General features: G+C 34.2%; 1 protein-coding gene across 1 annotated transcript; it reads left to right on the top strand.

The window, feature by feature from the left end:
• LOC118048014 (ATP-dependent 6-phosphofructokinase 3) lies at positions 1–6,775 on the top strand. The gene is made up of 14 exons (XM_035057514.2): positions 1–1,454; positions 1,543–1,589; positions 1,751–1,790; positions 1,985–2,047; positions 2,129–2,266; positions 2,421–2,579; positions 2,680–2,733; positions 2,994–3,062; positions 3,177–3,306; positions 4,525–4,790; positions 4,954–5,002; positions 5,157–5,311; positions 5,709–5,918; positions 6,408–6,775. The coding sequence occupies exons 1-14, from the start codon at positions 1,191–1,193 to the stop codon at positions 6,510–6,512; spliced, it is 1,749 nt and encodes a 582-aa protein (XP_034913405.1). The 5' UTR covers positions 1–1,190; the 3' UTR covers positions 6,513–6,775.
• Positions 6,776–11,748: the final 4,973 nt, after the last annotated feature.

The raw sequence follows: 11,748 nt of genomic DNA, 5'->3' as shown, positions 1-11,748 counted from the left end.
GTCATCAAAATATCAGTAGCCTCCACATTCTACAAGCCTTTATAACCCAAACGGGTCAAACCCATCTCCCTATTCATCTTCTACAACGCAATCTAAGCCTTCATAGCCCAAACGGGTCAAACCCATCTCCCTACTCATCTTCTACAACGCAATCTAAGCCTTCATAGCCCAAACGGGTCAAACCCATCTCCCTATTCATCTTCTACAACGCAATCTAAGCCTTCATTATGGTGGCAGATTCTTTAGCAGTCGTACCTTCATTATGGTAGCACGAGTAGCGGCGTCAGTAGCTTATCCTAGATACCTCCAGTAGTGGAGGAGGCAAAGCTCCAGTGGTAGCATCAGTACCGGCATAGCTTCCTTTTTTACAATAAAGAAAGGACTGGTACTGAACTAGTAGATACGATTGAGTCAGTTGTTGATCCAGAAGCGGTAGAAATGGTGGTGGTAGTATACCTTCCATATCGAGAGCTAGGGAACTGGATGGAATTATTGAGGCACTGATCAGCCCTTTTCACTGGGCTCTCGTGCCTTTTTTTAAGCAATGGCGGATCATGCATGTTCTGCTTGAGTATCCAGAGACCATGGAGAAATGATATTTTGAAAACCTTGCAGCCAGCGAGATGAGCACCCTGGTTCTTATCATCTTTAAATGCCGGAATACACGATAAAATTTTAATTGACGTTATATACTTATATGCCATTATTTTAAATCAGAACATTAATTAAATATTATATACCATGTTAATTCACAATTTCTTTTTATTTTATATGTTAATTGCTCCATTTATCCTAAAATATTTATCTTTTTTCTTCCTTGCTCCTTTTAGCTGTCTGCTGCTGCTTCTTCCCGTGATCTTGTCGGTCCCTAACCAGAAAAACCTTTTGCTTGTGATTTCAATTCAATTCAGTTTATATATATTAGTATTCGTTCAAGGAAGACCTGAATCCCTTGTGCCAAGAAAAAAAAAAAAACATAATCATAAAAGAAAAGGAAAGATATTTGATTGCTTGCCACCTGTTTGTTAATTTGTTTGGTTAAAAAACCAGCAACATCGTCGCCCAAAATAAGAAGAACCTCAAGAAAACGGAGGTCAACGATGTCTGTGCTATAATAAGCATGGGCGGTGTCTGTCTAATTATTCCCAATCCTTTGTATTTACTTACCGGTTGGATTTCTCAGTCATTGCATGGATTCGATTTTCGCTCCTAAATCATCGTCTATTTCCTCATTATCATCACCAGCTCTCCTTTCACGGTTTCTCGAAGCTTCGAGTTCTAGGAAATTCTCTTCACTTACTTTCATTGGTTCCCGTCCCTTTCGACCCTCATCATATTCAACAACATTCGCCATGACATCCAATGACGTCTCCAAGCCCAAGATCATCACCGGTGATTTTGGTTATGTTCTTGAAGACGTTCCTCATTTCACCGATTACATTCCCGATCTTTCTGTACGTTTTCGTTGTTCATCAATCTAACTGGAATCGTCAACCCTCCTATACTCTTTATTATTATTAAAATTTATTTATTTGGGTGCAGACTTATTCCAATCCTCTACAGGACAATCCTGCTTTCTCTGTTGTCAAGTAATTTGATTCATCTGTGTAATTTTATTTCTCTTTTGCTGACTATGAAATAACATCCGATCTTGGAGGGAGGTTAATCGATCTTGTTTCTCCATTTTTAAAGTATTTTTTTAAAAGCTATTAATTTAGCAATAATTATTGTTATTAATTTTGTTGGGCAGGCAATATTTTGTCCATGTGGATGATTCTGTTCCACAAAAGGTAACCCTTTTCATGAACAATTTACTAATCGCATAAATAGACACAGACTAGAGTAGTTTCCATTAATCCAGAATGCAATTTCCCTCTTAAATGCCGAAGGTTTCTGGAGTGAAATGCAGGGAAATGAATGGTCAGATAGCTTGTAGAGTTTTATCTACATGTATAGTTGAATTTTGTCTTCCCATCTTTTTTAGATTGTGGTTCACAAGGATAGCGCCAGAGGGAGACATTTCCGTCGCGCCGGACCCCGTCAAAAGGTGTTTTTTATGGCTATCATGCTGTTGAGTGTTGAAACAACACGTGGCTCTCCATTTACACACGTCTTGTATATTTCTCAGGTCTATTTTGATTCCGATGAAGTTCATGCTTGCATAGTCACCTGTGGGGGTCTCTGCCCAGGACTCAACACTGTAATTAGAGAAATAGTGTACAGCTTGTACCATATGTATGGGGTGACAACAGTGCTGGGCATAGATGTGAGTTATTGTTAAGATCTGGACTCCATTTTATGTCCACCTATATTCCTTTTCAACCTCTTCTTATCTCTCTTTCGCTTTCAATTTTATTTCTTTACTCAAATGAATTCCATAACCCATGGATCATAAACTTACAATGTAATGGAATCTACAGGGTGGATACAGGGGTTTCTATGCTCGGAACACCATTGCTCTGACGCCTAAGGTCGTGAATGACATTCATAAACGAGGTGGAACCATCCTTGGGACATCACGAGGTGGCCATGATACTTCAAAAATTGTCGACAGCATTCAGGATCGGGGCATCAATCAGGTGGGTGGAAGACATAATTTGTTAGCCAATTTGTCCCTAGTGAGGAGTTATTCACCCTTCCAAAGAACAAAAATTTATCCACAGTTTTCTCACCAACCAGGTTTATATTATCGGAGGAGATGGAACTCAGAAAGGGGCATCGGTGATATTTGAGGTAATATGCTTTTATACCACCTGAGGACTGTGCTTTAGTTGCTCCTGGACATCGATGCATAAAAGCATAGTCCATTGCTTTGGTTCTTTTGCGGACCTGGTTGATCTGGAGTGAAATATAAGAAAAGAAAAGGAAGGTAGGAAAATCAAGTGTAGAAGTATAAAGATAAACATGCGAAATCAGGAAAAATAGCTGGTGAAACCATGACTGATTCTGCCTCATCTCTTATTCCCATAAATTTTAATTCTTCAACCTTGCAGGAAATTAGAAGGCGAGGTCTCAAAGTCGTAGTTGCTGGCATTCCCAAAACCATTGATAACGACATTCCGGTACCTTTTTTGGTTATTGTTAGCTATACGATGTATCATCTACCACAAAGCTGCAATGCTTCAGCCATTATTTTGAAAAATAAGACACTGTAACTTTCGTTTTATACATGGCAGGTCATTGACAAGTCCTTCGGCTTTGACACTGCTGTTGAGGAGGCCCAGCGTGCTATTAATGCAGCACATGTCGAGGCTGAAAGTGTAGAGAATGGTATTGGTCTTGTGAAGTTGATGGGCCGCTACAGTGGTATGCCTCGATTCTTATCCTGAAATCATCTGTAATTTTACTGCAAGTCTTAATGTACTGTGTGCAAACAATATTGAAATTTATGGTCAATTACAAAGAGGTTTCCAGCCTCATATACATTGACTCAAGTCGTGGCAGGTAAAAGAAAAGGAATTCTGGATTCTTATGATTCATTAAAGGAAACAGGAACAAAGAACCACATAGAAGCTATCTCAAGAAATTAGATTTATTTTAAACCAATCCATATATAGTACTTGACTTGGAATCTTTGACAAGGGTGCTTGCTATGAATAGGAACCCAAACCACAAAATAATAAACTTAAATCCAATAGGAACAGGAAACACAGCCCAAAATACTATACTCAAGTTGACAACATGACAGAAACTCCACGCCCTTTCTGCTAGAGACCCTTCATTGATACCCAAAATCCCCTTATGCTTTAATTATCTTTTGTTTATACATTAGCTATTTTATTAGTTCTAATGCCATGATTTCAGTGTTTGTTCTCATTTAAAATAAAAATTCAACACTCTAATAAGGTAAAATCCAATGATTTCTTTTAAAGTAAATAATTCATTAATATTCTTCTGTATGTGTATTCAAAGTATTTAATGAAAAACCTTTATGTCCCGCGTTGCATTTGGGTGTGTGTGTCTATATATATATAATCATATAAAACTGTATAATTAAACATTATTCCTAGAAGTCTTCTCTCTTGCCTTTATCCATTTCTCACCTCAACATGTCCCTTCTACAGAGTAGTTATATGTGTCCTAGGTGGGAATTACCAGAACACGTGCATGTAGCTCTGTCTTCAAAGCTGTATGGCTGGGAAATGTAGGTCCTATGTAATTGTTTTCATTGTTTGGTCATGCAATTTCTATATGATCTCGTTAGCCATTGATCACCACTTTCTGTTTTAACGATTTAAAATTTCTAACATGGTTTTTTTTTTTTTTTCAATCCAGAACCAAAGAGTAGGAAATATGAGATAAAAGTACGAAATAAAATGCGAAACAGCGAGCTTTTTGTTTGATATGTAGTAGTTTAGGGAAAAATTGAAACTTGTAATAATTATGGGGATAACATTGGAAGGTTTTAAACTAGGGATCTACAAGGAAAAAAATATAGTTTACCCAAAAATTAATTAAGTTCATGCACAGGCTGTTATGCCTTTCTTTTTTCATTTAGGAATCCTTATTGAATTTGATGTGCAGGGTTTATTGCAATGCATGCTACTCTTGCTAGCCGAGATGTGGATTGTTGCCTGATTCCAGAGTCACCTTTTTATCTAGACGGGAAAGGGGGGCTTTTTGAATACATAGAGAAACAACTGAAAGAAAATGGGCACATGGTTATTGTGATAGCCGAAGGTGCTGGACAGGAGCTGCTTTCTGAAAGCATGCAATCAAGGAACCAACAAGATGCTTCGGGAAACAAGCTTCTTCAAGATGTTGGGTTGTGGATTTCACACGGAATCAAGGTATTGAATCTAACTCAAACTCTACCTCAAACATCATATATTATCCAGTAACATGTCATACCATATTACATGGACTGACACTTGCTTTTTCCATCAATTCCTATTCAGTATTACAAGTGAAATATACTCTAGTAAACTAATTTGTTTCTTTCCTTTACTGCAGGACTATTTTTCAAGGCAGAAGACGATGGCTATAAACCTTAAATATATAGGTTAGAATTACACATTTTTACTGATGTATTTAATTTTTAATTAAGCTTTTTGGCTTCGAAACAAGATCGTTATAGCCTTTTGGCTATAAACCTTAAATATACAGTTTAGATTTGCACATTGTGATGAGATCCTGTAAATTGTTTTCCCCGGCAGATCCTACATATATGATCCGTGCCGTACCTAGCAATGCATCTGACAATGTGTACAGCACACTTCTGGCTCAAAGTGCTGTGCATGGAGCAATGGCTGGTTATACAGGCTTTACTAGTGGTCTCGTTAATGGAAGGCAAACATACATACCCTTCTATGTGAGTTTTTCACTTGCATATAATAAAAATGTCTTCTTATTGGTGGGATCATTTTTGTTTGTCTAGAGAGAATCGATTCATTAGAATTATGAAATTTTGTGAAGTTATTCTTTCTTATATGGCATTGATGTCCTTTCGGTGTTCACATTTAACATCCGCTCTTCATTACCGCTCTTATACCTTTTGTCTTTTTTCTGTAATTCGAACTTAGATCCTCCCTGCCAAAGTCTTTAGCTTCCTTGTCTTTTATCTGCTGCTGCTGCTGTTTGTGTGCGTGTGTGTGTTTAGTGTCTGGTGTTGTTTCCCTTGCATTTATCTTCTATATTTGTCCTTCTTTATTCAAGTGAAATGTGAATGTTCCATAACGTTGGGCCTATTGCTGGATGTTGGCCTGCAGCGAATCATTGAAAAACAGAACAAGGTGGTTATAACAGATAGGATGTGGGCTAGGCTCTTATCGTCAACAAATCAGCCAAGCTTTATGAGTGATAAAGATGTCATTGAAGACAAAACGGAGTGTATCTCTGGAGAAAAGAAAGAGGAAGGTCCAGCAACCCAGTTTTTGGATAATGGGAATTGTGCTGATGGAGCTCTGGAGAACAAAGAGGTCAGCTCCGTGTGATTCCGATTAAAACCATAATGATCCATAGATTGCTACTATCATTGCTTAGCCCCCAATTATGTACTCCCTCTATGTTCCTACAGCTCTTGGTTCTGTTGCCTTAGTCGTATTCCGAGGTCAATTTCTGCTTCTGTTTTATTTAAGTGGATTAGGAAAAGATAGACGAGGACCTTATTCTCAGAGATAAATAATTTATGCTTGTGGGGGACAACAAATTTGCACGGGTAGAGTTGGCTCCTGAGCTGAACAGTGTAGTTTACAATGCGTGGCTTGTATTTTAAGCATTTTTTTTCACTGTAGTTTCTGCCCTCTGTTCTTTTTATGGATGGATATGAATGGAGAGGATCATGATTTAAACTAATTTGAATGCCCTTATGAATTTTATACAAATAAATTATCCACCACTTGAAAATGGGAAAGCAAATTAGAGCTGGAAGACGTGACCACATGTTTACTGAGAAAAACCTTGTACAGGGGGATGCTATTGCGCAAGAGAAACGCCGGAAACAGAGTTTGACTGAAAGATGGCTCAACCACACTGTATGCTGCTACAATCCGAACAAAGTTCATGACTGTTAGCATTCTAGAAACAACAGTGCTACGCGTGCGTGGGTTGCAGAAAAATCAAAATCAAACCCTAGCTGGTTTCCTATACTCTGAGTCTTCTTCCTTGTTCCTTTACAAGTTTCAAATGGTTTGTAAAACGAAATAACTATTACCCTGTATATAGCATCATCTGACATTGAATTCTAAGTCTGGAAAAGATTATTAAAAACACATGGTGCCTTTCTTTAAAACCAGAGGCAATGGTTTTCAAAATGCCTTATCTTTTTTTTTTTTCTCTAACGAGGTCCACATGTTCCCATTTGATTTTACTTTTCAGCATTTTTTATGCGTTGTGGAATGATTTTGACATGTTCGGCGATGACTATGGCTAGGATTTTTCAGAGGTCTATGACTGCGCCTATCAGCAGAATATTACTTCGGTGACTGGATATCAGATTTATCCAGAAGGTCAAAGTCTTTGGTTTTCAACTAGTCTGAGGCAACGTGAAATCCTTTTAATAGGGCCCTTTTCTTTTATTTTCATTTTTTTCCATTCTACAAATCTTTTTATGAGTTTCTGTCTTTCTCCCCTTGTCATGATCCATTTAATTTGATGCTATGGGTAAGAAATATGTTCATTGATCTTTAACTAACTTTATGTGAAAAATATAAAGAAAAAAAAATTAAAATGAAGTACGTCAATAAAAATAATATATATAAAAACTCTTAAAAAAGTTCTATTTCAAATCACATAAATTAACAATAGTAATTCTTAAAAACACTCTTATTGTTGGAAGAAAAATAAGTATAGTATAAGATAAAAAACTATAATACAAATTCAAAAACTCAAGAACATAAAGAAGATTGCAAGGAAAGTATACTTTTATCAAGTATTTCTCTATAAACTCTATACTTTTATCAAGTATTTCTCTGTAAACTCTATTAACTATTCTCTCTTTTATTACTATTTAATAATGTTGAATTGCAAACTCTTTTATAGGCATAATTTTTTAAATAATCAAGGAATTAAACTAATACAATGAAGTTCTAATTTGAATAGGAATTGTATTCTATTAACTGGTTGACTGTTTCTCAACTGAATGATCAATTTATTTAATTCAACTGGTCGATTAGTTCCCAACTAGCAGACCGATTCATTTGTTTTTTAGAAAAACTAAAAATCAAGTTTAATTTTCATCACCCCTTCTTAAACTTGATTTCTTCATAACTCCCAACATATCTCTCATTTTAGTAAAAACATCATTTTTAAGTAGTTTGGTGAAGATATTCTCGACTTGGTCTTGTATCTTCACATACTTGACTTCAATTTCTTTGTTTGTAATATAATCTCTTAGGTAATGAAATATTGTGTCAATATGCTTACTTCTGTCATGAAAAAACTAGATTTTTTGCTAAGCCAATATTGCTTGATAAGTTGTCCACATAAATCTTTGTAGGCTTCTCTATTTGATTATTGCTTGCTTGAAGTCTCCAAACATCTTTGGATTGTTTTATATAAATATCAAGTCATCCATATACAAACATACAATAAGAGCATTACCACTCTATTTGATCTTTACATAGATAGCATATTTACGGGGGCATTTAAAAAATCCATTCTTTAAAAAATGGCTATCAATGCGACTATACCGAGCTCTTAAGGTTTGCATCACTCCATACAAGGCTTTGTTGAACTTTATCTTTATGTCTCTTCACTTCATATCCCACAAGTTGCTTAATGTAGGCATCCTCTTCAAGAAAACCATTAAAAAAAGGATGATTTGACACTCATTTTATAAATTCTTCATCTATGTTGGGTGGTAGTGGCAATGATTAATTGAATGGTTTCCAATCTAGCAACTAGAGCAAATACTTCATCATAGTCAATTCCATACTTTTGGTTATAGCCTTTTTCCACTAACCTTGTTTTATACCTCTCCACTTCTCTTTTGACACTCTTCTTTTCTTTGTAGATCCATTTGACACTTATTGGTTTCTTTTCACTTGGTCTAGGAATCAATTTCTATGTGTAATTATTCTCAATTGATGCAATATTTTCATCCATAAAAATTCTCCACTTTTCATCCTATATCGCTTCTTTAAACACTATAGGATCACATGTAGCAATGTGATAATATAGTGTTACATCATCATTAATAAGATTATCTTATATAAGTCATCAAGGCTCTTCATCTTTCTTAGTGGACTTGGTAGAGTATCACTACTTGAGCTTCCACTCGAAGAAGAAGAAGAAGAAAAAGAAAAAGAAAAATAAGGAAGAGAAGTTGAGCTCATTGGTGTTTATGTATGTGTAACTATAAGTTTTTGATGATTTTCATATCTTCTCTTCATCAAGAATTGGTAGGAAGTTATATTTCTCACCATCATTTATCTTCCAATCTCATGCTCTTTCTTCATTGAACTCAACATCCTTATTAATCATAATCTCTTTTTTTTTTTATTAAGGTTGTAAACCTTATATCCTTTGGACTTTTGTTTACAACCCACAAAGATTATCTTTTTGCTCTTGTCATCTAGCTTGGTCCTCACTTGATCATCTTCATACACATAGTTAATGCTTTAAAAAACTTTTAAGTGAGAAACATTTGGCTTTCTTCCATTTCATGCTTCTTGTGGAGTTATGGCATTCAAGTCTTTAGTAGGAGACCTATTTGACAAGTAAATAGCACAATATACAGCTTCAGGCCAAAACTCTATAGGCATCTTTTTATTTTTTAGCATAATTGATGCGAACCTCTTGAACACGCGGTTAAATAACCCATACGCAAAGACATCAATTCTTAGAAAGCCAAGTAAATCAAGTTTAATAGGAGTGTAACACAAATATAACTTATACCTAGGCACCAACACTATTGGAAATGAAAACCCCCACCCAACGAATATTGATTTACATATGAGAAGTATAAGGATAACACCACAAAGTTAGTTATTCTTCGATAAGTTGTTTTTTAGTTCTTTAGACAATCAAGGAATGAAGATTATCTCGCCAACACACAACAAGTGCGGTAAACAAGAAGTTTTATTAATATGAATTATCTAACTTTACATGTCTGGTTATGCATTTATTTATACTGATTTTATATTGAAACAAACCCTAATGGACCCCTTATGTCGATTTATATGATGCCCAATTACAATTAAATCTAAATAATACAAATAAACCTTAAACTAAGAAAAAAAAATAACACTAAAAAAAAAATAACAATAATAAATCTGAATTTAATATCCTAAATATGATAGGAACATATTCGCTGCCTTTAGAAGTCCCATATAAGTTAGGAGAATCAAATATGAAGTTGCCTCCTTTTTAGTTTTCCTGTTTGTAAAGTAGTTTTAGCTGACTTGGAAACTTATTTAATGATAAATTCCCATTATAATAAAGATATAATAATTGTTTCCATACACCATAAGGATTCCACATTAATACCACACATGGAAACTATATTGTTATCCATTAAATATCCTTGCAAGACTAGAAAATTTTCAAAACTAGCTACCACATCCTTATAGGAAAAGAATCCTAGACAAATAGAAAGTCCACAAGTCAAAAAGAAGTAAATAACAAAATTTGTACAACCTTTATTGACTATTATTTGTGATTTCTTCTCAAACTCTAATTGACCTAATATTTTAACCCAATATTGAAAAACATATTATGAGACTTCATGTAATATTTCAGCCTGATTCAATGGTTGGATTGAGCATTATGACTATTTCTTTGAAACTGGATAGTTGTGCATTTTATGTCAGAATTCAAATCTGATTGTTTTTTCGTTGCCCGGATCATATCAATACTTCTTGCCATATTGAATCCACCCGGGTCAAGATGCAAAATCTTTCACTCAATCATAATACTAGGGGTGATTGCATTCGAAAGCAAATTGAATAAAACCATGAAGTCCAATTATCGAACAACCCAATGTTCAAGGACAATGATGAAAAAAAAAAAGATATATAATTAAAAAAAACAATAGAAAAAATATGAGAAAACTCGGGTTAACCCGTTAATCTCGCGACCTTTGGCACAAGATCAAGATAACCCAAAAAAATATACATGAAGATCAACTTCTAGAAAACCAAATGTTAAAGGATGAGGTTGAAATAACTCAATTTTAAAAAAAGAACTAAAAAAGTCAACTCGCGTTAATCATTAAAACTAGTGACTTTGGTCATGAACCTAGAACTAACCCTATTTAATGAAAATCATATATATATATAAAAAAAAGAACAAAGAAAAACTCTAAAAAGGGAAAAAAAAAAAGAAAACATCAGTTTAAAAAAAAAAAACAAGCAAACCCAAACAATCCTTCTAAACTTGGTTTTATCTTTAAAATTCACAACTCATGAAATTCTATAATCGAGTTCAATTAGGAAACTTAATTCCAAACTAATTTAATTTTGAAGGATGAAATCGTTAAAACATATTATTCTAAAATATATGCCAAAGAAAAAAAATAGCAATAAAAAAAAATAAGGATCAAATTTAATAGAAAAAACTCAAGGAGGATGAAATTGTAAAAAAAAATTCTAAAAAATAATCTCAAAACAAAACAAATAGCAATCAAAAGAATTGAGATCAAATTTGAAATAGTAAAAATGGTAGGGGGTGAAATTGAAAAACATTTCTAATTTTATAGATTATTTAAAATTACAAAAATAATAATCAAAAGGATAGGGACCACATGAGAAAGAAAAAAATTGCAAGGGCTTGCACTAAATTGAAGGAAGAGAGAAAACAAAAAATGAAAAAAGAAATGGCTACCGGTGTCAAACCAAATATGCATTTATTGTACATGTCATCCCATCATAGAGGGAACGTCGAGACCTTTTAAATATCATCTTGGAAGGTGATTTTAGATGATTGGACGACTCCACACGCGTGCCCGAAAAGCACCAAAGCCATCATAAGCTAGCATGGTTTTTTCAATAATATTTAATATAAGGTCATTTACAATAATCCCCTCTAAGTAACCTTTGTATTATCAATAAAACCAATATAAAATGACAAAAAAAAAAAAAAAAAAAAACTCTTATGAGAGAGTTATATTAATTTTGTCTTTAAGGTCAACAAAGTAATTTCACTTTTCTGAAAAAAAAAACAAAAGACCATAATACTCTTATCAAAAGATATTACATTTTTTATTGTATGATAAATCTATAATTTTACTGTACATAGAAAAATGAAATTATTAAACCCTACAAAATTATTACAAACAATTATATCATTGTAAAAATATTACTCTACTCC

The sequence above is a fragment of the Populus alba genome, chromosome 6, assembly GCF_005239225.2.
Source record: "Populus alba chromosome 6, ASM523922v2, whole genome shotgun sequence".
Taxonomy (NCBI): Eukaryota; Viridiplantae; Streptophyta; class Magnoliopsida; order Malpighiales; family Salicaceae; genus Populus; species Populus alba.
The sequence above is the reverse complement of the archived record's forward strand: the minus strand, read 5'-3'. Positions and strand labels throughout refer to the sequence as shown.

What these genes read in the sequence shown, in the direction of transcription:
- LOC118048014 (XM_035057514.2), top strand. Translation starts at nt 1,191, where the DNA reads ATGGATTCGATTTTCGCTCCTAAATCATCGTCTATTTCCTCATTATCA. An exon ending in AGGATCGGGGCATCAATCAG is followed by an intron (nt 2,580 to 2,679) that starts GTGGGTGGAAGA and finishes CTCACCAACCAG; the next exon opens with GTTTATATTATCGGAGGAGA. An exon ending in GTTGATGGGCCGCTACAGTG is followed by an intron (nt 3,307 to 4,524) that starts GTATGCCTCGAT and finishes TTTGATGTGCAG; the next exon opens with GGTTTATTGCAATGCATGCT.